Source organism: Ptychodera flava, chromosome 10, assembly GCF_041260155.1.
Source record: "Ptychodera flava strain L36383 chromosome 10, AS_Pfla_20210202, whole genome shotgun sequence".
Lineage (NCBI taxonomy): Eukaryota > Metazoa > Hemichordata > Enteropneusta > Ptychoderidae > Ptychodera > Ptychodera flava.
Genome location: NC_091937.1, coordinates 12,208,261 through 12,235,082, shown reverse-complemented (window position 1 = coordinate 12,235,082; position 26,822 = coordinate 12,208,261). Strand labels below are relative to the sequence as shown.

The following is a 26,822-nucleotide window of genomic DNA, read 5'->3' as shown; positions in this document are numbered from 1 at the left end:
CAGCATCACTTTGAATTAACACACAATATTTTAGATATTTGTGCGCTTTCTTTTAATTCTTATTAAAACAAATCTACAGGATGGGTTGATAGGAAGATGTTGCGACATAGGATGGGTGCAGCCAGGACACAAGTTACACACTAACCAGTGTGTAGTCTCCAAATTGGTACATACTGGTAGGAATTATTCACAGTAACTTAAGGAGGCTGAAAGTAAGGCTACTAGTATTGTGTAGCTGGTTTGCTGATTTCTTAAGGCTGTATGCGCCTCTAAAGTGAAAGACTTAAACTTCTGCTCAAACTTTCCTCGAGGAATCTTTCAACTACACTCTTTCAAAATCAACAATAAAAATCGAGGGCCGCAACGCAAATTTTTTGTACTGGAGAAAGAAATTACCGAAGTTTTACTTATATTTGAAATTCAAAATGGCCGCCATCCCTGTGTTAACTCCATTGAAAAAAATCAAATTTCTAATTTCAGAAAACCAAGACAGTAAAAGTTTTTCTTACACCAAGAGCTTTAAAATGAGCCCCCAAAAGTGGTAGATCAGAAAAGAATTGTAAAAGTTTGAGAGTCCGAATATCTGTACCCAAGGGATGTTCTACCTTAATGTCCATGACATTCAGCCGATCGATAAGTTACAAGCTTCTAGGATGCCGTACATTGCATTACATTTTTGTGAAGTTTTATATAAATGTGTATGATTTGTGCATGCAAGTATAACTGCGTATATGATGGCTAACCCATGTGACTTTCATCACACTCCTTGTTGATGAAATTTACAGATTTTAAATAAGTACAGTTGGTGCGAAATCTAAATTCCTGAATATCTTTGACCAGTTTGCCTAAATAAAGCATCAAACTCCACTTGTAATCACTATTCACATTATTTAGACACTTTTGTCCGATTTCAACTCTTTGCAAAAGTAATTTGCAATTTTCCTTGTTTGTATTGGGGTAGCTTGCAAAGATTATACATAAATACAGAATTATTACAGCAGACACCAAATGTTGCTTTTTTGACGATACATACAAATGCTTTATGGAGAATTTTACTTTCACATATGAAGGACGTGACAAAATTGCTACTGTGATCTCTTCACAAATACACTGAAGAAGGAGACACTATCGTATAGCTGATTCTTTCAGACTTTTCACTTTGACAGGTCCTAGCCTGGTCATAAATGGAATTCCTTTCCACTCTGCTACGCATTCCGAGGATGTCATGAAATCAACCTGGAATTATAAAATAAGGAAAATCAGGATATTGACAAGACAGATTTAAGCCCACTTTTTTACATTGATCCCAGCAAACTCTTTATTTCTGTGCAACATGGGATTTCTTCTTCAATTTTGTTCAAATGACGGACGATTGATTAGATAAAATGGCTGTCGTTGCAGCTACACAAATGGTACAATATACTGGGTAATATTGATTCATTTGTACACAGAAATCAAGGACTCACATATACTTTTAACCTGTTCACCCTAATTTCCTGTAGATTGGTCCACAATTACGATTGATAACAATGGGTTTGGGTTAATCCATGGTAGTGAAAGGTTAAATCATATAAGTTGATGAAAAAGGCCCCTTGAAACTGAGGCCACTTTTCCTTAATTTTTTTAGTATATAATGTTTTTATTCATTAGGGGTAAACTTTTTAAATTATGATATGCTTTCAATGGCTAACTTACCTTTAATGTTTCAAGTATTTTCAGATTTGGTTGCAACCTTGCATCCGGTATTCCCTGGTCATAACCTTCTATGAAGACTTTATCACCGGGTACACTGCCCTCTGGAGGCTCAAGAAATTCACCTATCGTCACATCCTCACTGTGGAAGGAAATCAATCATGGTTGTCAGTGTAACTTTTAATGTCTTTGTAATTGTGGTGATGAGGTCACTGTAGTGGTGTCATTGAGGAGATGTCATTGTTGTGACGTTTCAATGTCACAGTAGTGAGGTCACTGAGGCGATGTCATTGTTGTGACGTTTCAATGTCACAGTAGTGAGGTCATTGAGGCGATGTCATTGTTGTGACCTTTCAATGTCACAGTAGTGAGGTCATTGAGGCGATGTCATTGTTGTGACGTTTCAATGTCACAGTAGTGAGGTCATTGAGGCGATGTCATTGCTGTGACGTTTCAATGTCACAGTAGTGAGGTCATTGAGGCGATGTCATTGCTGTGACGTTTCAATGTCACGGTAGTGAGGTCATTGAGGCGATGTCATTGTTGTGACGTTTCAATGTCACAGTAGTGAGGTCATTGAGGCGATGTCATTGTTGTGCCATTTCAATGTCACAGTAGTGAGGTCATTGAGGCGATGTCATTGTTGTGTCATTTCAATGTCACAGTAGTGAGGTCATTGAGGCGATGTCATTGCTGTGACGTTTCAGTGTCTCAACAGTAAGGTTACATTGGACTTATTGACTATAGGTTATTACTTCAGTATCATTATTATTATAGAGCAATGTCACTTGAACTGTGTCATTGTAGCAGCTTTGGAAATAATGAAAATCACAGTCACCATCACAACTATTATCATAATCATCTTAAAAAGACGTTACGTTACCACCGTCTTTTTTCGATCAGTTGAACACCGTATTTAAGCGATAATGTACCCCCTCTCCCAGTCCATAATGGATGAAAGCAAACCAAAGGACATAGTGTTCGAGGCGAAACGGAGTACATCGTAGAGTGCACAGTTTCCTTAAGTCCATTGTAGGCCGGGAAGGGGTACATTACTGTTATAATCTTATAGTTTTGGCGATGCTGGTGAATTGGTAGATGCAGAAAACATCTAGGCCCAAATGCTGGATAATCAGATACACTATACTGAGGGTATGACATCACAACATTCACTGGTATTAACATAATATTAGGTTGCATACAGTGAACAGCGCCTTCTATGCATGTAGAATGAATGAATGAAATGTACAGAAACAGTGCCGTCAAATATGAGGTGACAGCGTGTACACTTTCAGTTTGAAATGACAAACTACCTGAAATGAATTGTTGGAAGTTGACACTGCTGACAGGTTCTATAACAACCAACATTTCAAGACAAAATCTGAAACACAACTGTGCATCAGGCACACAGACGGTGTCTACAGTGTATACTCGGTACATGGCGTGAATTTGCCGATGAAAATCAAAACATTGTTAGAAATCTCCACTCTAAACACAATAAGTTCGGTTTTTCGTGTGCATGTTTTTGATTATCCACAGTTCCCTATGTGACTTACTTTAATGCGACCATCAACATAGCCTGTGATTTAACTCCTCTCATTATCTTTGGTTTCAGATTGCACAGCAGGACAACTACACTGTCTTGGATTTCCTCCATAGTCATATACTTGACAAGTCTACTGCTGACAGTTCTCGTCTCATTGCCACCGATATCGACCTCCGCTACGTACAGAGTGTTGGCATCAGGATGCTGGTGGACAATCAAAGTTCCATAAAAGATTTCTGTTCACATGTCAAATTAACTACAATTTACTCTTTAAATGTTTGTGTGTTGCACACAGTAAAATAATGAACTGCCTTTGAGACTGCAAGGCAACTTATAGAGAATATTTGTCATTGATTCCTTACCAGTAATTACTGTCTTTGCATTCTTTGCAAATAACCATTTTTCTCTAAAATATGTGTTTTTCTGTAATTATGTGTCTCAACTGGTCTCACATAATTTTGTCCCCCTCGGCATCTATCTACTGGAATCATAATGTGCTGAAATTTGAGTTTTTTCATTCTATCTCCCTCTCACATTATTTTGTCCCCCTCAGCATCTTCCTACTAGAATCATAATGTGCTGAAATTTGAGTTTTTTCATTCTATCTCCCAGTCTGTCACTCTTGTCTGTCTAGATTACCAGTCTTTCTATTGACCTCTTTTGCTGCTTCTTAAAATCATTTTAGCACTGAAGCTGCATACCTTTTTCACAGATAGGATTTTACCAACCCTGAAGTCGAGTCTTGCTGGTGTGATTTCTTCCTCGGCTGCCGCATTGCCGCCTTTCCCTGCTTCTGTCAATTTTCAAAAAATTACGAGTGATCCCATTAACAGACTTGTAAAACTACCTTAAATAGCTAAGGTGAAGACTTTAGGAAGACATCATTACAAAATGCTATGGCAAACTTTTGTTTCGTTTATTTTGTTTGTTGTTTTGCTATTGGTTTGTTTGTTTTCTTTTGTTTTGTGGGCTGTTTTGATGTTACGTGGTAGTATTGCAACTGTGTATACGATGAATTGGTTCAGATTTAGTGAGATGAATATCGGCTAACGAGAACAAAAAAGAACAAGCAACAGTTGACACGTCCCCATCTATACATCTGATTTTAATCAGATGGATTAAATAGCTGGGCTGTACCATAACTCTGGTCGTAGGACTTGAGCACTTACTTGTCTTTGGAGATGGTGGATATAAGACTTGAGCACTTACTCGTCTTTGGATAGGCTTGACTTGCCATTATCTTCATCTCTGTGTCTTCAAACTTCTTCCTCACAGGATCTAGTAACTTTGAGAGGTAGCTGTCAACTGCATTTTTCAAGTCACCTGGGTGGAGCTCCTCTTTGGCAAACGCCTGCTCCAGTGAATCAAAGTCTGCATATTCTATTGGCCCGCCAAATTTCTTCCATCTTGGTACGACAAATTCTGTTTCGTGATAAAGAACAGGCATTGTTTAAAGTAGACCATCATTGTGTGGAATCTTTTGGAGTCACATGGCAAGAAGAAAGATTACAATTTGGTGTTGCTTTCATCTGACTACTTGTCATGATCTCACATCCAACGATACGCCAAATTAATCACGATGAGGTCTTGTTCTTTACAACTGAACACAAATACCTTTATTGTATAACGCCATAACTCCAAAAGAACATGGCAAGCACTTACATATCCATACGCCAGTGATGGGTTCACTGTTTACGTGTTCATATAAATGGTATACATGGGCACAAAACATTGTAATCCCCAAAATCATCACATTCCTCTCCCTTTAAATATGAAGTCATAAACAAGTTTCTGAAAAAGTGTAAGAACAGTGGGATAGCACTAAACGTAGTGCTTGAGCACAACACACAATGGCTCAAATGATTGTTAGGGCTTTAATTTGCCCATGCACGAGACAAACCACTTGCATTACTGTTTACAGTACCTTTACCATGAACAGTGTCAATTGAGTACTCTTGAAGTATCAAACTTCATTGCAAAAGTCTCTGATTCTTATTCTTTCATATGTAACAACCAACACAATGGATGATGATCGGTTTGAACAATAAAATGCTTACGAAACAGGTAATGTCTCGATGATTGTATTGCCCAAACAATACTCAAACATTCATGCTCTATGGTAGAATAGTTAATTTCTCTGAGAGCAAGTTGCGACTTCAGTAAATACGGCCAGTTTTCAATCGGATTCGAACCCACAACATATGGCATCAGTCGCCTAGCTGAGAGGCCACAGACAGAACCGCTCGGCTAAATCTCCACTCCCAAAAAAGAGTGGTTCAATAGCCGGCTAAGTTGTTACATTTTTCTGACTGAGACCGCTCAACAGGTTGTAGAGTTTGTGAAGCACTCAAGCACGCATGCTCACTATCATACATCGCACATACACACTTTATCGAAACGAAAAAACGAATTTCATTGCTTTAACTGGGCGAACGATAACCTCGGGGACAATTCTGTCCACCAGCAGTGTTACCAACCCAGGGTAGAAAATACGGCTAGTTTTCAATCGGATTCGAACCCACAACATACGGCATCAGTCGCCTAGCTGAGAGGCCACAGACAGAACCGCTTGGCTAAATCTCCACTCCCAAAAAGAGTGGTTTAATAGCCAGCTAAGTTGTTACATTTTTCTGACTGAGACCGCTCAACACGTTGTAGAGTTCGTGAAGCACTCACGCACGCATGCTCACTATCATACATCGCACATACACACTTTATCGAAGCAAAGAAACGAATTTCATCGCTTTAACTGGGCGAACGATAACCTCTGGGACAATTCTGTCCACCAGCAGTGTTACCAACCCAGGGTAGAAAATACGGCTAGTTTTCAATCGGATTCGAACCCACAACATACGGCATCAGTCGCCTAGCTGAGAGGCCACAGACAGAACCGCTTGGCTAAATCTCCACTCCCAAAAAAGAGTGGTTCAATAGCCGGCTAAGTTGTTACATTTTCTGACTGAGACTGCTCAACACGTTGTAGAGTTCGTGAAGCACTCACGCACGCATGCTCACTATCATACATCGCACATACACACTTTATCGAAGCGAAGAAACGAATTTCATCGCTTTAACTGGGCGAACGATAACCTCGGGGACAATTCTGTCCACCAGCAGTGTTACCAACCCAGGGTAGAAAATACGGCCAGTAAGCTATAGGGTGCTCTTAGTTGTCATTGTCAACTTGGCTAAGTAATGAAAATATCCCTCTGTTACTGGCATCCATTTGGATGATGAAGTGCTTGTTGAAGTCAGGATTTCTAAACACAGAATACTAAGTCAGTAACTTCTTCAGCTCTGTAAAAGCCTCTTCACACTCTGTGGTCCAGCTTACTTGAGTAGGTACACCTTTCTTGGTTAACTCTGTCAATGGACAAGCAATACTCAAAAAGTTGAGTATAAAACACCTGTAGTACCCAACTAGGCCTGGGTATACTCTTACATCAGTTTTCGTTACTGGTCTTGGAAAAATTTGTACAGCTTTAATTTTCTCTGGCTGGGGTTTCACTTTGCCACATTCTGTAATGTGTCCAACTAGTGAGACTTCTGGAAATCCAACCTTACATTTGCTTGGTCAAACAGTCAGTCAGACATCTCTGATTCAGACAAATAGTTGTCTCAGGTGTTCAATATGCTCGTCCCATGTTTGATTAGCAGTATCAACATCATCAAAGTGTGAACATACGAACTCTTGGCACCTCATAAAGGTTGCAGAGGCATTCTGCGTACCAAAGGGCATCACACGGAATTCATACTGCCCATATGGCGAACTGAATGGGGAATTGGCTCTGGCATCTCTGTCCAAAGGTATCTGTCAATACCCTTAAGTTAGGCCTACACTGGTTATATAGTTTGTCATTCCTAACTTCTCAATCATCTCATCTGTATGCGGCATGGGAAATGGGTTAAACTCAGTCAGTTTCAGTCCTCTATAGTCAATGCAAAAACGCCATGATTTGTCTTTTTTCTTTACCAGAATAATAGGGGCAGCATATGGACTATGTGACTTCTGTATTATTCCGGCCTTCAACATCTCACTAAATTCTTCCTTGTCAATTTCTTTCAAAGACTCAGGAAGTCTGTAGGATCTGAGCCAAACAGGTTGTTCTGTGGCTATAGTAATACTATGCTCTATCAGTGGTGTCGTACAGTCAGTAAACAAATTACTGAACTCCTTCAACAACACAGTTGCTTTTGCCCTCTGTACATATGTCAATCCACTGTATATCTCAACATCTTTCCATGTCTCCTTGGAAGACATCAAATGGCAAACATCCATCTCCCTGGCACAGACTCATCATAGTCTTCGACAGTTTTCCTCACTAGAAAGGCAGTCCCTTCTCTTGGAAACCACTTTCGTAACATGTTCACATGATGCACTTTCTTTTCCTTCCTCTTGTTTCCTATCACTACTTCAAAGTCAACTGTAAAAATCCTCTTGGTTACTTTGTATGGTCTTTGCGATTGTGCTTGCAATTTGTTGGTGGACGATGGCAACAAAATCAGCACCTGGTCCCCTATCTGGAACTCTCTTTCTCTGACAGTTCAGTCATACCATACCTTCTGTTTCTTCTGAGCAGTGGACAGGTTTTCTATAGCCAGATCTGTCATCTGCGCTAATCTGTCACGAGTTTCAACAACAAACTGTGCTAAGTTCTCTTCACTAGGCAATTCATCGGTCCAGGACTTTCTCATGATTGCCAATGGTCCTCTAATCTGGCGTCCATATAGAATTTCAAATGGGGAGAAGCCAGTAGATTGCCGCGGCACTTCTCTATATGCGAACAACAAATACGGAATGTAACGGTCCCAACTCTCTGGGCTGGTTGCTGCGAACTTTTTCAACATGGATTTGAATGTCCCATTGATTTCACTACAATACCATTCATTATTGGGTGATATAGTGACATCTTCAACTTCTTGATGTGCAGCAATTTACACAAATCTTCCATCAAATGTGACAGGAAATTGGTACCCTGGTCTGACAATATTTCTCTTGGTATTCCACTCGACTAAACACAGTAACGAACTCCTCAGCTATCCTCTTTGCCTCTAATGTAGGTACAGGTATAGCTTCAAGATATAACATAGAGTAATCACATATGGTTAACATGAAAAGATTACCACATGATGTAACAGGTAATGGACAAATCATGTCCATAGCTATACGCTGAAATGGTTCTTCCAACACAGGCATCAGAATGAGTTTAGCTTTAATACCACCTTTTTTGTAGCAGCTTTCTGACATGCTTCTCAAGTACGACAATACTTGGCTACATCTGGAAGATTCCTGGCCAAAGTAGTGTTGAAGGAGGCGTGTCTTCTGCTTCTCTACCCCAATATGTCCAGCAAAAGGTATATCATGAGCAAGGTGAAGTAGTGTTGAACGATACCATTTTGGCACTACCAATTGGTTCAATGTTCGCCCAGGCTTGACCTTTGATATCCATTTCTTATACATGAAACCACCTCTCTAATAGAAGAATATATCCTCATTAGCACCTTGGCTTGCTGCGACTGCCAATTAGAACAATTAGTAGGCCCAATGTCAAAGACATCAATCACTTCCTCTTCACAAGGTAAGTCTTTATTAACCACTTTTTCTTGGGTTGGTCCACCACTGTCAGCATCAGTAGTTCAGTACTCAACTGTTGCTCATCACAGACCTCTGTCTGTGACTCAGTGTCATGAGTCTATGACTCAGTCTCTCTCGGTTTTTCAGTTGTTGTGTGGGCTTCTCTATTGTCCTCAGGCACAGCAGGTCCAACACCAGATATATCATTCACCCATTCCACGGTGACATCAACTGGATCATCATCAGCAGTATACTGTCGTTTTCTCAGTGGTACTGTACCATCTACATGAACTGGCTTTGGCTGAACACCAGTTCTACAAAATATCAGTCAGTTCATCTTGAAGCTGTTGCTGCTTCAAATGTGCTTCTCTTTGGGTGACGAAGAACACTGGCTTGCACCAACTACTGTTATCAGCGTCTTCAATATCATTTCCAAGTACATCCTCTTGGTAGGTGTCTAACACAGCTGCCAAAACCTGACCATCATAGCGCTGACACTGTATATGGATGACAGCCAAAGGAAGGAGTCTACTGCTACCATCAGGAAATTCAATGTTCACATAGTGATCACCTACATATGTATCTGGAGGTACAAGAGATGAGTGGACAATAGTCTGGTCACAACCTGTGTTTCACAATATTCAAGCATGCTGACCATTCACCTTAGCAGGATAGTGGTGTTTGTTTCCACGGTCTCTGGCCATTTCATGGCATCCACTTCCACAGGGCACCAACTGCTGGACACGACATTTGTAAGTCGTTTGTCTTTTCTCAGTGACCTTCTTGTTAGGGCACTTGTTGACCTTGTGTCCAGGTTTGTGGCAAGAGTAACACAGGAGAACACTCTTTGATTTACTAGTACCTTGTTTGGAGTCCGCCTTATAAGTTGCTTTACTGGGTTGCTTCTTTACATCTGCAGGACGTCCATTGGTATGCTCACTCTTCTTATGAGTCTCCACATAATGATCAGCCATGTCAACTATTCCTTCAGAATTTTTTGGCTATTTTTCCCTCAACCATACTTGCAGATAAGGAGGGGACATCTCTAGCAGTTGCTCAACTACTATCAGATCCATCGGTTTATCAAAACTGTTGACATCTACTGCTTCTAGCCATCTGTCTAGAAATCCGGAAAGAACAGTTTTCCATTGACCACAGGAATCATCTTTGTTCTTGATCGTTCTAAACTTTGAACAATATGCTGCACTGGGGATTTCATACCGTTTCGAGATTCCTTTGCAAACTTTCTTTTAATCTTCATTTGATGCATTCGTGCACCTTGGCCAGCTTCTCAAAAGTTCTGAGGTATGCATCTATATATTCAACTTCTTCAAACTTCGGTCCTGTGTACTCTGACTTTTTAGCATTTGCTAACTGTGTCTGTAATTGCAGGAGTTCAAGCTGAAACTCTTGGTTCAGTTTCTGAAACTCTTGATTCTACTTCTGCTTTCTTTCTTCAATTTCTCTGATCCGCAAATCGTGCATGCCATTTTGTTTCAAGTGTCATTATGTCTTGATTAGGAGCTTGGGTTGGCACTTGTGTTCCCAACTGTACGAGTGCCTCAGCTGCACTATGGTAACATTAATGTCTTTCAGTGTTACTCGAGCATCTTGACTTTTAATACTGCAGTACACACTACGCTTACTCAGTACACAATTTACTCAGCCAAGATAACTGTAAAACAGTTGACACTGATAATATACCACAGCAAGGTATCAATGAAAGGAGGCTCTTGGAATAATCAAAATTTAAGCAATACCAAAACTACATACACGGCTGCTATGCATTGCAACACTGAAATACTGATAAGAAAGTACAGGCAAATAAGCTCTCTCAAAAAATACTGAATATTACACTGTAACTAAAGTAATTCAATTGCAATTAATACACACGATGTGTGGCAATATACTTGCAGTTCAATAGTAGTACACTTGTTACTATGCAACCAAGTACCTGTTCAGTGTCTCTGAAAACAGTCGTAATACTATTAATGTATGTTCAGTTTTTCTGATATTTGACTCGTAAACCACCTTGATAGATACAGCGTACCTGCAAATACTGTAAACACAATAACCGTAATGTTGTTTGTTGTACTCCAATATCACACATCTATGTCCACAATGCACTATAAACACAGTCAATTTCACTGTATAGTTTTCACGTTTCCTTCAGTCTTCTCCACAGCAAAGCTATGCCAATAGCTTCGACTTCACTCCAAAATGCACCACTCGACAGAACTCCACTGGCTTTGTTCATGTGCGGAAGGCACACACTAACGCATAGGAGGTAATTCCAGGCTGTTAGTCACACAACCTTGAATGGGCCCCTCACTGTTGACGTTCAAGTGAAGGTCACCTCTGAGTTTTCACTAACACTTGCACACTTTTACGGCAAACAAGTGTCTCAAGGTTTATTTTGTTTTGGCTTTCTCCTTGATGACTTACTTCATCACAAGACGAGTTCTTAACCGGTGTTTAACTGTAGTTAAAATAGAGCTCTCTGTGTTGCAAAGCTTGCAGACAGACTTTTCTCTATCAGTATCACTACCCTTGCAAAGATTCCTAAACTTTACCGTATATGCCATTCTTGATTAGTTATCAGTTTGTGTTAGTTCCGACCTCAGTTTACAGTTTATAGACTCAGGAATATTCACTAGTTGCCGTAACTCGGTTCTCAGTGACAACAGTTACTTACAAGAACAACACAAAGCCGGTCCGTCGATTCAACTGGCTCCTTGACTTCCCCGCGCTCAAATCACTGCACAAGTCTGCAACAAGTGCACAGCAAACTTGCATCTTACATCAGAGTTGAATTTCTTTGGGTCTGTATTCAGAATGACGCGACGTTGGCATTCGCCTGCCTCGTCAATCCCATTACCTGACACCAATTGTCATAATCTCAAATCCAACGATACGCAAAATCAATCACGACTAAGTGTTGTTTTTTACAGCTGAACACAAACACCTTTATTGCATAATGCAATAAGTCCAAAACCACGTGATAAGCACCCACATATACATACGCCCGTTGGTTCACTGTTTACATGTACATATGAATGATATACAAGGGTACAAAACAATGTAGTCCCCTAAATCATCACACTACTATTTAAACGAATATAAAAAGCCATGGACGATAAGAATGGCATAACCAGATTATAGTTCAACTACTTATGTCCTTTAAGAGTTTGAAATTACTGCCTGACAACACGCCCTAGATAGGTAACTTTGACATTGAGCTGGGAAAAGTTCAATCATACCAGGTGTGATTTTTGGGAAATGAAATACTTGAAAATGAAATAATTAATAGTCTAAGCATTCGTATTAAATGATGTCCGACATTTTTGATGGATAGAATAATAATTTAAAAAATAATATTAAATCTCAAATCATACACCCGTATATATTTGGATGTATGGCCGACTTTTACCCTTTGAGCACAAAGTCAACGTTTGTCACCTTTATAAAACATATCCAGGCCGACCATTTTAAAACATTTTGCCAAAATTTTGATTAAAAACTGTAGCTAATGATATGTGATGTCCGGTTGGTCCAAAATTATCAAGAAAAATCCGTACAAAGTTGTGAAATATTACACTAAAATTTTGGTGGGAAAAATTTACAGTACTATGAGGGTTACATAGGATCTGGATATCAGGGCTTGCGGCTTTCTGGAAGGACATGCAACTTTTCGCAAGTTACCAGCCCTGATGTCTGGTACATGATCAGGATAAATTTCCGATACTGGTACTATTTTTTAATTCAACTTTCCATTAGCCGTAAAATGTCAGAAAACAAGAGACATGGTTCATATAATTTGATGATTCTGAAATTGAAGGATATAAAATTTGTTTACTTAGGCACTGCAGTCTCATGGACCCTCGAAGTTGATTATTCCAAGAGGAATGACACACAGAGATACGGATGTTACTTACTTTCATCTTGTTTGAAGAGTGGAAAGACTACATGTTTAGCAAAAGCCAGGACACCATTGTCAGCGATATTGCCTGGTTCACAGAATGCTTTCTTCAACTTTTTCCTGACAGCGCGCTGATTATCAAGAAGATCAATCTTGGAATCCTTGTTAGAGAATAATATTGCACAAATTAAATGTGATTAACGAATTGTTGTCCATGAATCCTGCCATCCTCTATTCCAAGTATATAGGTGAACCCATCCTAACGACAACAAGGAGAGTGTACCAAATTCTGGTGATGAAAGGGTTACTGGATAAATTGAACCAATGAATTTTTCACCATAATGGTTTGGGCCCCTAAACCCTTTGTTATCAATGATGAGAGTGGAGCTGTTTATGAGGAATGGGATGAACACGTTAAGATAGATGCATAAAAGAAATTGATCAATAAATTGATTGATTGATTGATACTTAAATGTGTAGATATTGAAAGAAGTCGAGATGAGCTGATATAGAATAATAGAAACATGTAGCAGAGCTCCCTCTGAGTCCGGTTATTTTATCTCTCTCTCTGCATATCAAGAACCCTAAATTGTCATGTGACACACCTCCTTTATCACATCATGAATGCCAATGTGCGAGTCAGTACATGTCACATGCAGACATATAGAAACAGAAACATACGCTACAAAATGCTCAAATTCAGGACTATGAATAATATTTATTGATATTTTCATTATCACATCATTACATATTTAATATTGCAAAGTAATGCACTTTGATTTATTGAGTATATTTATTTTGAGAATCCTAGCTCTGGCTTTAAATGAAATAGTTGTAAAGCAAATTAGAATTTAAAAATTTCAGAATTGTTTCACATTTGTATTCAACAATAAATCTACTTACTTCTTCTGAAGAACTCATTTTTCCGCCAGTCAAACCAGGTACTAGAAAATGCAAACAAGTTTAATATTGTGTCATATCAACCTTTTATAACGTCTGAAGGATCTCATCATATCAGGCAAAAGTATGTGTAAAGTATCTGCAAAATTAAGTAACAGCCTTTTTCTCAATAGCAGTTGGGTTGAACTATTTCATGAGATATTGCACATTTTGCGTTATCACACTAACAAATCCATCGCCACAAATAGGGCCACAAAGCAAGTCTGAAGGTTACGTTACAACATTTGGTGAAAAATATGAAATTTCCGTTGTTTGCTGGCTCTTGGTTTTCTGGGCTAAGAAATGATTTCAATAAGACTTACCCATCGGGTTCATGAGATGAATTCTTTTTGCATATCCTAATTGTGGCAAATACTGGAAAAATAAAACACACAAAAGCACACTCATTTCAAGACAGGCAATTCTGTATTAAACATTGTTTGAGAATGTAAAGCTATGAGAGCTATTCTTGAGCCTCTGACTACAAAGCAAAGCACAGCTTGGATCATGTCTATCTTTAACAACTAAAGAACATTGTAAGATCATTGTTTTGAAACTGGCAGCTATTCTGTCTGACTGCATACATATTATACATTATGGCCAAAACTAGGGACTCTGTGCCTAGGGCAGATGACGATTTGCCCGATGTCAGGAGGGCAAATGGTCTCCTGCCTCGAGGGTACATAGTCCCTTCCCCTTGCCGCTCTTACGTAGTTTTCTCGCCAAAATTTTCGAGTTTATTTGCAGATAACAACTAAATGCTTTATTTCGATGAAACATGAAAATATAAAACAACTCAATGATTTCTATATCATCGAATGGTGCATTGATATATTTAAATCACTGTTTTGTGGTCCATCAATTATTTTGCATACTTTTCTAAAACCCGGCTTCCATTGTAAAACATGTAATTTGATCATTTTTGAATCTGGACGTTGTCAAGTTGAAAATAGTTCCAGGTCTCTTATACTCAAATAATGACTATGCGGACCTCTACATCATCAACAAGTTACCATCGGATCCTACAGAGTGCACGACGTTTGATATACGAGGCATGTAACAAATATATCTGATATGTTCGGAAATTATAGTGTAAAGTTACAAAACAACGTATAACTTAATCCAGCGATGGAGATCAGCTTACCTTCTCAGCAAATGTGAAAATCTTTCTCTGGTCGATTCCACCAAACTGACAATCAACTTTGAGGTACTCTTCATCCAGAGCCTGTAACCCTGGATACAGGAGACCGCTGAGTAAAGGATGATCAACCTGCTTCACAACTTCTGCACCAGCCTTCTTGGCATCATGCTGTGTGAATGAAAGGGACACAAATGTTTACAGGTTTGCCATCCTGTGAGATGTCCTGATGCAGTCATTCAAGTTCAAGAATTTTTTTATTAACTGTCCGGTCATTTGATGTCCTGACTTCGCATAAATCTGTGCTGAATACAAGACTGTCAACAGCTTCATGGTAAAATATACATACAAGTGGGCCACAACTTAAACTAGTAGAAGACGCATTTCAAGGCGAAGTAAAACACTCTGTTTATGAAAGCTACGGAACTAGCAAGATTTGACAGCTAGTACAAAACCACAAATGCAAACTTGAGCGACAACATCACAGATCCAATTCTTTAAGTGTGTATCCAGGAATGCTGCCAGAGCAATACAAAAAGAAAAAAATCAGTTTCATCACTTTCGTACTACCAATCCTATTAAAATCAGATGTACATGCAGAGATGGCCACGTTTCCACCTTTCCTCTTTCTTTGCTGTTCTCATTAGCTGATGGTCTCCTCAATATATCTGTCCCACTGCCATAGAAGATCGTGTTCAAATATCTGGTTGTGTTTTAAATAAAATGCTTCAATCCATAACAAGTTGTGACTGTTCTGACTGTTCGACTGATGTGGCCAATGCGTGAGATTTGTATGCAAGCTCCTACGGCAGTGGGCCAGTTGTAGTGGGCAGACTAACAGCTTACAGGAACAGCAAATAATAAACAAAGGTGGAAATATCGCCATCTCTACATCTGATTTTAATCAGGTAGGCGTACTATGAGCTATAGAAGATACACTCATAATCTGGTACTTCTCAAAAGCATTGAGATAATAGTAACAGTCACACATTTTCACGCCATCTTCAATATCATTCAACCCTTTCATTGGGAGTGGCAGGTTGTGTATTTAAGGTATTCATGCAAGACTTACCTCAGTGACAAGAGAAGACAGTCTGTACACATCAAGTGTGTATTCCCTGAAATACAGTGAAGCATACTATCAATAGCAGTCAAAACATGAATGGATTGTACAAAATATACTACAATATTATATTGTTAAACTAAAATTGCATCATCATATTTTTATAGCAAGTGACTATTTGCAAATATCAAGAAATTGACAGCCTCTTCAGGAAACGAAGGGCACAGACTCTTTGGATATTTGCCGTTAGTGGAGGAATAATGACTTTTTACACGGAGGGTAAATATCATTGAGTAAACAGGTGTCTGTATTTCGATGTATGTACGTATCATGGTTATATTTGGTCGGGAAGGTAGGAAAACTCAATGCTGCGTAATTATGTACTTAAGACAACTCATCATTGGAGTTAGCACATAGCTAGGGGAGCAGATAAAGCTTTTATCATCTGCTGCAACCCTAACTTAATGAAATTTGATCCACTATTTCTCTACAGGGTCTACAGTTTACAGTTTGCAAAGTGTGTATTTATGAATTAACTGTGTCTATAATTAAGATTTATTATGGATTTGCTTCTACAAAACTGTACTACAAGTTAAAATTGTTCCACCTGTTTCAGGGGACAGTCTCACACTGTAAAATATAGTATATTTAATGTTTCAGACAGAAATTTTAACACAAACTGAAAAGTCTTGTTTAGGGCTAATGTGTAGTGGATCGGAAGGTTATGTGGATGGGTAAATTGTAATTATCTACAGAAACTTAAAGAGTCCAAAATTAAGCTTACTTAGCTGATGGCTGTCTAGAAATAATTCTTTGGTGTAAATTATATTAATCCAACCAATAAGGTGGTTGTTGATGAAAACTGACGAAACTTCGATAAATTAGTAGGCCAATCTGTGACTTACTTATTAAGTTGGTAGTCGGTACCCCTGACAAACTTGAGTTTTTCCAGAGGTACTCCGATAGATTCCAGCATTCCCTTAATGACAACTTCATAGTACTGTGTTCTAAGGTTCAGCAGTTGCCATGGTGCTTTCATGTTGTCAAGGTAGGCATGAAGATCAGCTAAAAGTATGGTCACCTGAAAGAAACACAATAACATTATATTACAGTTCATGGCAATTTCTCTGATATCTTAAAAGGCCTATTAGCTGTAACTTTTGGCGATTTTTCTCACTATTTTGTTTTAAATGTCAACAACAATTTTGTGTAGTTCTCCACAAAACATATTGAAACACCTGCTACTTAGCTTGTTGACACCACTTCTATGCATGCAAAAATCACTGTCATTGTTTAAGTTTGAATTCCAGTCTGGACCATAATTCACCTGTCAACGATGGCAATGTATTTTTCACATGTACAGGCTAAGTTGAAAAGCAGAATACTGTGTATCTCAACATGCTTGTGGGAGCAGAATAAGAAACTGTGGTTGACTTTTAAAAAAAATACAGTGGAAATATTATAAACAGTCACAGCTACACGCCCTTTCAGCTGCATTATGACCCCTTGACCACCACAATATAGTAAAATTGCTGTATCTAACATACTGCTGAGTGCATGCGTTTTTTTGGTAAACAATGAAAATTAAAGAACGAACTAAATTGATGTCCAGCTCCGTATTGCTCTATGTTTTACTACCTGGAAAGATTGCATGTGAAAATAGAATTTGTTAAACAGAAGCATACCCGAAATATCTTGTGGTGCTACACAAAGTTGACAAAAACTAATGTGCAATGCTCACACATGGAGGTGTTTTCTGTAGACGGTGGGTGTGGCATTATTGTTAGTGTAGGTCGTGCATTAAAGTGTCGAATTTAGCCAAGATAAGTAGTTATATAATTCAATATCATAAATCTCTTTATCGTCATGGTACATACATTTAATTTCTAAAACAAATGTGATACACATTTAAATATATTCATTGCTTCCTCTCGTAAGAGCATTTTTGACAGCGATCATTCAGAGTCCGATATGCTAACCATTATACACAAGTTTTATACCGAAGAGCAATCACATGAAGCCACTGACTGCATAAGAGAGGTGGCTGTTCTATACAGAGCCTCTTACATAAAAATAATATGGGACTGCCACAAGGTGACCACTGTATGTAAAGAGGTGACAGCTCTATAAAGGTGACCACCGGGACAGGTTTGACTGTAGCTGTTTGAAAGGACAAAATTGAAAGACGATATACTAACATGGCATCCTGCGCGAAGGAAATCTGCAATCTTGATCATTGGTACAAAGTAGGCTACATGAGGTTTACCAGTTGTGGCTGTTCCCCAGTATATGTTGATCTCTTTACCTTCCTTCAGTAAATTCAGCAGTCTGTCATCACCAAGAACTTCCTGTAAACAGAAAAACAAACTCAGATACAAATATACTATTTGGAAGTGACTCTTCTATAACTGACATGAATATCTCTTGAATGATATTTCTTCGGATTCTCAACAACTTGGAAAAACAGGATGGTGCTTATTTACATAACAATGCATAATTTGCATAGTCATATCGTAAATTTGCTTAACACACAGAATGCCTTTCCGGTCAGATATTTGAACTCGCCATTTTTTTCAATAGTTTTCTGGTCTACCGCATGAGGGGGCTTATATCAAAGTTCTTGAAGACTTCAAGAACTTTGATATAGTCACAAATCGTGACCCAAAAAATTGTATTTTCCCCCTAGAGTTAACACACGCATGGCGACCATTTTGAATTTCAAATATCAGTAAATGTTATGTAATTTGTTTCTCTTGTAACAAACTTTGCACGGTGACTGATTGCTTTTATTCTTGATTTGGTTAGAGAAAATAGTTGAAAGTTGGACAGTTTGTGCACCAAGTTTAAGTCTTTCACTTTCGAGGCGCATACCCAAAGGTCGCGACCCCAAAATACACATTGAATAATGCCGGGTTCGCAAAGAACGTTGAGGGGGCTTGAGGAATTGGGATTGATTTTTTTCAGATCCCCCTCAACACCCTAAAGTTCTTTCAAGTCCCCCTTGCCTATATGATCAAAAATTTTCAAGTCCCCCCAAATTATCAAATAGCCGCATGTTTGTTACGAGTGCACGCGTAGTGAAAATAAATATGTATTGCGTACTTCTGCACGCATATATTCGACGCTACCTCTTATCAGCAGGTTGTAGAGCCATATTGCTAAGGCAAGTTCTTAAAGGCGGAGCCTCCCTTTAAAAGGACGCCAAGGTATGGCGGCGTTCATTTTGTAAGTGGACACCAAACAGGCAACAGGCAGGCACACACTTCAGAAAATGCCACTTTTTAGTTTTTCCCGGCCGCAAAAACACAGACAGACTGCCAAGCGGTCAGCGCGAAGTTGCTGCCGATCGAACTCTGTGGTTATATTCAAAGTCTAACGCCACTCGAAGGCAATTTTTTAGGAAATTCGAGCGTTTTTGGTGGGGAATCAATGACCATTGGCGATTTGAAGCGACCGTCATTCAAAACCTTGCATAAACTCTGTTTGCAGGATTAGCAAAATGTGACAAAAGGTTTAGATCAGTTTGTGTAATCAATGTTATAGAAATCAAACATCGTACTGGCCAAGTGTTTGACTGGGAGGTGAACTCCACTAATGCGAGAACCTGGGATTGAAAAGTGTCGCTTTAAATGATTCATTTTTAAATGCATCAGCGGACTTTTTGGATTTATCAGTCTAAGCCGACTTGAGTTTATCCAACTCTTGCCAGGTAAATGGCACCAGCCGAAGAGCACACAAAATGACAATCATGAGAGAGTATGCAAATTGTGAATTCCTGGCTACATTTTAGCAAAGTGTGAAAAACTGAGAACAGTGACCTACCGATAACATATTTTTTTTCAAAAGTGCAAGACATGCACAATTACTTATAAATGTTTTACAAAATTGACAATACTGGACGGTTAAAATATTCCATCACATAAATGTTTTAATTTCAGAAATTTTGGATGTAATAATAGCAAATTTGGTAAAATATAAATAATTCCATTTAGTCACGCTTCTTTCATTTAAATTAGAGTCTTAAATGTTCAAAATTTGACTTGAGATGAGAACATTTCATTCACTGCATGAACTTTTAATGAATGGTTTTATATCTTGATTTTAAGTGATTTGAGAAAAACTCTGACTTTTCATTGTACATTTGTATAAAATTGAGCATGGTGCCCCCATTTTTTCTCTAATATTTTATTATTCTCAATTTCTCATATGCAAAAATTCAAAAATCCATGGTGATTGTTAAGTCTCCAATGTGTTGTTCTCTGCCCAGATGTTGTGTACAAGTACATGTATGTTTCACAGTCAATTGAGTGTCCTATGACCCAAAGTTCTTCTTAAACTACATAAGAGTCGTGTATGCAGTATGCAGTTACAGAAACACTGCCTGGAGACAGTAAAGGTCAGTAGCTGTATTAACTTTGCATTTTGACAATATTTTTGTTCAGTTTATACAACTGCGTCCTTGTTCTACTTTCTATAGTGTGTTGAAATGTACAGTATTCAGCTTGCAAACACAGCCTGTGATATATAAGCTGCATATGTGTCATTGACAAATAACTTTAAGTCTGAACTCTAATTCAATTATCACCACACGATTGGAACTAATTTGAGATAACCAGATCTTCATATTTTTCAAATTTCTCAAAAATGCTGGGTGCCCTATAACTGAATGTTGCAATATTACAAATTACTCATAAGTGTATTGCTTAAAAAGAAAAGCAGATAAGCTTACATTTGCAGATTAAAAAGACATTACTTCACCATCCAATTATCGCAAATTAGTTCCAATCACGTTCACCAATATTTAGACATTTTGTTGACAAACTGAATATTGTGTTTTTCAGCATGCTGTAGAGAGACACCAAGAAAATGTATTTGATACATTGCATAGAAATAGTGAAAACAATTATCAACAGTTGCAGCTCCTGCCCCGTTACAAGGCCAACTTGTTTTTACGAAAATTTTATGGCATTCATGCATTTTTAGATTTTTTCGAGATTATGAGAGTCATAAAATGCTCCTAGATTTTGTTTAATTAGTACGAACATTAGAACCTTTGGACGACATCAAAATGTTGGGAACCATAATATTTTCAGGGACCCCCATACGCAGAGCAAAACTTTCAAGGTCCCCCCCCCCGACTACCCCCAGAATTTTCGAAAACCCCACCCCCGCGATGTTTTCGAACGCAGGCTAAGCACTGACGTTGAGCTGAACTAGTGAAAGGTTTGAGAGCGTTCCCTCCCTGCACAGTGCTGCCAATGTGTCTGCTGATGTTATCTTTATCTGTCAAAATATCCCATGAATTTAGTGATAAATTTACAACAATCTAATCAAGTATCAGATTAGAAGTAGTGCTATCACATCACTTTCAATTGAACCAATCATAATCTCAGGATAACTTGTCATCAAAGTATAGCTGACAAGTCAAGCATCAGATTAGAAACAGTGCTGTGACATCACTTTCAATTGAACCAATCATAATCTCAGGATAACTTGTCATCAAAGTATAGCTGACAAGGGAAAATTAAACAAGTCCATCGACGCGTAATGTTACATGCATTTAAGTATTAAGTGCGTAGTGAATATTCGTGTCAGTGGCATGTGACATGCCAAGCCGAGACCGTTTTCAGAAATCATCCTTTGGAAAGTATATTGACGCATCGACTTCATCAAAGTTGAACTGGATTAGCCCGTTTTGTAAAGGTTTTCGTTTTTAGCTAGATCTGAATAGCAAGCAAATTTGTTGAAATATCATAACATTGTTAGAATCTGCCGGGTTGCTACTGCAATTATTTAGAACGGACTTATCTTAGTAATCGACCCGGGTGATCGACAAACACTGCTCATATACTTTTGAGTTTTGCTCTTTTGCCTAGAAAATCCATGGAAAGTTGATATTTGCTGCATTTCTATTCAGAGTTTTTGTTGAAAAAAGTAGATATCTACCATACGGCTAGCGGCTGAATTGGTCCTCCCTCTCGAAATAGTACTAGTGAAAGTTTTTGGAGTGATCTGCAGAACAGAGTTGTACATTAATGAGGAGCCGTGCACACTAAGTAATGCAACAGTCGATGTATAATCCCAGCATCCCCGCCTCTTATCCCCGCCTCGAGGTGGGGCAATTGCCTCGTATTGATCCCCCTAGTCACTTTCCCGGACAATCTCAGAATTTATGAATGCCCCACCATTGGGGTGGGGGACTTACTTGTTTTAGGTGGGGATTTTTCAAGATTGTCTTGCCCCTGGAGGTGGGGCAATTGAAAAATTTCATAAGACTAATTTCCAAATCCCTATGCCCCAAGGGAAGGGGAAGATGGGGTTTGACATTGACTGCCGCATAGCACTAAAACTGGATCATGATGTCATAGTAACAAATTACGGAAACCGATCCAGCCAGTCATGACTGATACTAGAAATAAAATACCTAAAATACAGGTATTTCTTGATATTTCGCGATACAAATCAATTTAAACGCATTCTGATGTATCTTATCGCAATGCCAGTTGATCAAGATGTACTGGCAATGACAGTTGACACAAACTTAATGATAGAAAAAGAGATGAGTTGTACAAAAATAAAGACAGCAGCTCATACATTAATTTAATCTGTATTAGACAAACAAATGTACAGATCGGAATATGTGGCACATTTTCTTCATCTTGATTTTTATGAAGCTTTCCCCACACCATATGAGTTGATATTTCCTTTGTGACAGCAGTTAAATATAGCTTGTCATATTTTATATTTTAAGGTTTTCGTGACAATACAAAATGGCCCTAAAGTTTTTAAGGTTTGACCCTAAAATTCTGACCTAGGGGCAAAAGGGAACCAGCTGCAAATGTTAACTCTGAGCCCTGTCAGACACTTTTTTAATTATTAACTTGTTACACAATTAGGCCTGTTCATTTGCAATTGCTTTTTAGTAGGTCACTGATGAATCGCAAATATATAATTTTACCGTACTGACTCTATTGACCAGTAAAATGTTACAATCTAAAGTCTCTCTTAATCAGTGAAGAACAAACTTGGGCAGTATAATCTACACTTTTGAATTAACAAAACTTTAGTTTGAGATTTGATGGTTGATGATTTCAGTATTTCACGCTGTTGGGATTGCGTACACCATAGCTATGTACTATGCATTCTGTTCTGTTTTAAGGCATGAAACAAGAAAGTGAGGCTGGCACACAGCACAAAATTATTATTCAAAAAAGCTAAAACAAAGGTTATTAACTTTGAAAATCTACAGCCAAAAGTCAGTTACCGAGTGATGACTAGAATTCTGATCAACGTCGAGCAAGTTGTCATTATTTTAATAACGACAAATACACAATTTCACAGGAGTCGAGAATACGACTCAACAAAAGTACTATACATTATAGACTTTTGCTACAACCTTTAAGTTCACTGCACAGTTTGTATGTAACCAACCTGTAAATTCCTTGTAATGAAATTGTGCTTGGTTTTGACTTCTTCTTCAGTCGCCATAGTGTTGGTACACACGTTACAATCTGGACAAAAACAAAAGAAGAAACAATGTTGTGAACTTGGCGGAGTATGTGACTAACCTGTGGACATCCAAAAGTCACTTAAAGTCACAATCAAGGACTACAATATAAACAAGCGACCTAGCGGCCGATATAGCTCCGCTGTGTTTATGTAGAGAATAACTATTTTTGACACATGTTGATGAAGAAGGTGGAAATCTTTGATAGCTCAATGCAATGGCTAGAAAAAAATGGCTAAAATAAGCTGCAAAAATACACAATTTCATCACACTTTGAATCACATTGGATCATCCCTAAGAACATTTCAACAAAAGCTATGCGATGAGTAGTTGTTTGAGAATGAAATTTCTGACCACAAATGGCAACATTGCCCCAAAAATAAAAATTGCAGATTTCATCATAATTTCAAACGATCACATTTAGTTCATCTATAGAAACCTGTATACCAAATTTCAAAGCTGTTAGACCAGTACTTTTTGAAAAACACATTTTTTGACCACAAATGGGAAAAATTGCCCTAAAAATTCGAAATTGCAGATTTCATCATTATTTCAATAAATATCATTTAGTTCATCTCTAGAAACCTGTATACCAAATTTCAAAGCTATCAGATGAGTAGTTTTGGAAATACACATTTTTTGACCAAAAATGGCAAAAATTGCCCCAAAAATACAAAATTACAGATTTCATCAGAAGATCAATATATATTACTTAGCTCATCTGTAGAAACCTGTATACCAAATTTCAAAGCTATCAGACCAGTACTTTTTGAGAAACACACTTTTTGACCAAAAATGGCAAAAATTGCCCCAAAATTACAAAATTGCAGATTTCATCATAATTTCAATAAATATCATTGAGGTGATCTGTAGGAACCTGTATACCAAATTGCAAAGCTATCAGATGAGTAGTTTTGGAAATACACATTTTTTGACCAAAAATGGCAAAAATTGCCCCAAAATTACAAAATTGCAGATTTCATCATTATTTCAATAAATATCATTGAGGTGATCTGTAGGAACCTGTATACCAAATTGCAAAGCTATCAGATGAGTAGTTTTGGAAATACACATTTTTTGACCAAAAATGGCAAAAAATTGCCCCAAAAATACAAAATTGCAGATTTCATCATAATTTCAATAAATATCATTTAGTTTATCTGTAGGAACCTGTATACCAAATTGCAAAGCTATCAGATGAGTAGTTTTGGAAATACACATTTTTTGACCAAAAATGGCAAAAATTGCCGTAAAAATGGAAATTTGCATATTTCTGCATAATTTGAACAAATCTGAAATAGATCATCCCTAGGGACATATGTACCAAATATCAAAGCTATCTGACTGGTACTTTTGAAGAAGAAGATTTTTAAAGATTTTTTTACCAAAAATGACAAAAATTGCCTTAAAAATACAAATATGCAAATTTCACCACGATTTGAAAAAATCTGACTGAAGTCATCCTAAGTAAACTGCATATCAAATTTCAAAGCAATCGGACAAGCGGTTTTAGAGAAGAAGATTTTTTTACCAAAAACACCAAAAAATGCCCCCAAAATACAAATATGCAAATTTCACCACGATTTGAACAAACCTAAGTGAGGTCACCCCAAGGGAACTGCATATAAAATTTCAAAGCAATCGGACTTGCGGTTTCAGAGGAGAAGGCAATTGTTGACGGACGACGGACAACGACGGACGACAACGGACGACGACGGAAAATCAACCTATTTGATAAGCTCCGCGTCGCTGACAGCGGAGCTAAAAAGTCTAAGGCGTACGAGCCCAGGTGGAAACATGATGAAACAGAGACGAGGTTCTCGCACCCAAGGGATCACCGCAGTGGTGATACGGCTTGGGGGAGGGGGTCCCGGGGGACAGGTAAACTGTGCGAGCCCGGGTGGAAACATCATGAAGATGAGGTTCTCGTACCCAAGGGATCACCGTGGTGATGATACGGCTTGGGGGGAGGGGGTCCTGGAGGACAGGGTAGACTGTACGAGCCCAGGTGGAAACGTGGATGGAACAAGACAAGGTTCTCGCACCCAAGGGATCACCGCGGTGGTGATACGGCTTGGGGGAGGGGGTCCCGGGGGACAGGTAAACTGTGCGAGCCCGGGTGGAAACATGGAACGAAGACAAGGTTCTCGCGCCCAAGGGATCACCGTGGTGATGATACAGGACCCCCTCCCCCAAAGCCGTTTGGGGGAGGGGGTCCCGGGGGACAGGTAAACTGTGCGAGCCCGGGTGGAAACATTAACGTACATGTAGGAACGTTAGGTGACAGAACACAGACGTGAAACACGACGAGACATGTAACGTGTGAGTCATAATGCAATGGAATGAGGCTGACTTGCAATGACGAATAGGCAGCCGTTAAAAAGTGTTTGAGTGTGCACCCAGTGAGTCCAGATGGCAGAACGCAGACATGAAACACAACAAGACGTAAACGCACGGTGTGAGTCTGTTGATGCGGTGAAATAAGGCCGACTTGAAGTGACGACATAGACCGCAGTAGATAAGTGTTTGAGTGTTCACACAGAAAGGAGGCTAGCCGTTGGCAAAAAGCGTGACGCAAATTTCTGATGTTCTGATGTACATGTAAGTCGGTTGAATGGTTGGTTCAATGGCCTGTTGCTGGTTGAACGAAGTGTGCAGTCCATGACCCCGGTGGTGGCAGTCCCCGGGTTGGTGGGTACCCATGCGCGTTACCAAATTCACGGAAAAGGGGGTGTTTTTCGTCAGTCGTCTCGGAGATTCTAGGTCCGTGAAATCGAGAAAAAAGGGGTACTTTTTCAGAGTAACCTCCGAGATTAGGGGTAGTCCTTTCATAATCTCCCTAGGACACTAAATCTGGTCTAGTCTCACTCACAAAGAAAATGAAAAACAGTACCGTACGTTTGTATGTACATATGACGTATACATGCCCATCACTTAGGGTCCATCCCCCCCTAAATCAAACCCTGGAAGTCAACATACTAACCTCCTAGATTTCGAAAATAAGGGTATGTTTTTTACAGCTATAAATTTCTCCCGGATTTGCCACAAATAGGGGGTGTTTTTCTCAGAAATATTCTAGGAAAGGGGGTACTTTTCAAACTTGGGTAACGCGCATGGGTACCCACCAACCCGGGGACTGTCACCACCGGGTCCATGACAGCGTTAAATGTCAATTCTTTCGAAGCAGCAATGAAAGGTATGATATAAAGGAGAGTGAGGGCAACGCCACACATCGGCTATACCAAGAATTAGTACATGTATTACAATATGGTGAATAAAAGGATGCAAATAGCTGTTATACCGCTTCAGGGTACAGGATCGTTCTGCAAGTCTGGACGGGTGTCCTCCTGGGGTCGTCAAGGGCTCTAATCCTATTCACACTACACTCTTCCCCGTCTTTCGCAGGTCCAAGCTTAGCTGTGATATCGCAGCGGTTCTTGTGG

The 26,822-nt window shown here is 38.9% G+C and overlaps 1 protein-coding gene across 2 annotated transcripts; it reads right to left on the bottom strand.

Annotated features, from left to right (window-relative positions):
* Positions 1 to 5: 5 nt before the first annotated feature.
* LOC139142017 (tyrosine--tRNA ligase, cytoplasmic-like) lies at positions 6 to 26,822 on the bottom strand. 2 transcript variants are annotated; one of them, XM_070711801.1, is made up of 14 exons: positions 26,681 to 26,822; positions 23,304 to 23,383; positions 18,071 to 18,220; positions 16,778 to 16,953; positions 15,882 to 15,927; positions 14,816 to 14,980; positions 13,995 to 14,046; positions 13,636 to 13,676; positions 12,749 to 12,893; positions 4,448 to 4,660; positions 3,940 to 4,031; positions 3,249 to 3,442; positions 1,696 to 1,834; positions 6 to 1,236 (listed from the first exon to the last, which is right to left on the bottom strand). In XM_070711801.1, exons 2-14 carry the CDS (start codon positions 23,358 to 23,360, stop codon positions 1,126 to 1,128), a joined length of 1,581 nt encoding a protein of 526 aa, XP_070567902.1. In that variant the 5' UTR covers positions 23,361 to 23,383; positions 26,681 to 26,822; the 3' UTR covers positions 6 to 1,125. The 2 variants fall into 2 exon arrangements, with proteins under 2 accessions (XP_070567902.1, XP_070567903.1); XM_070711802.1 differs by lacking the exon at positions 26,681 to 26,822 and adding an exon at positions 25,835 to 25,960.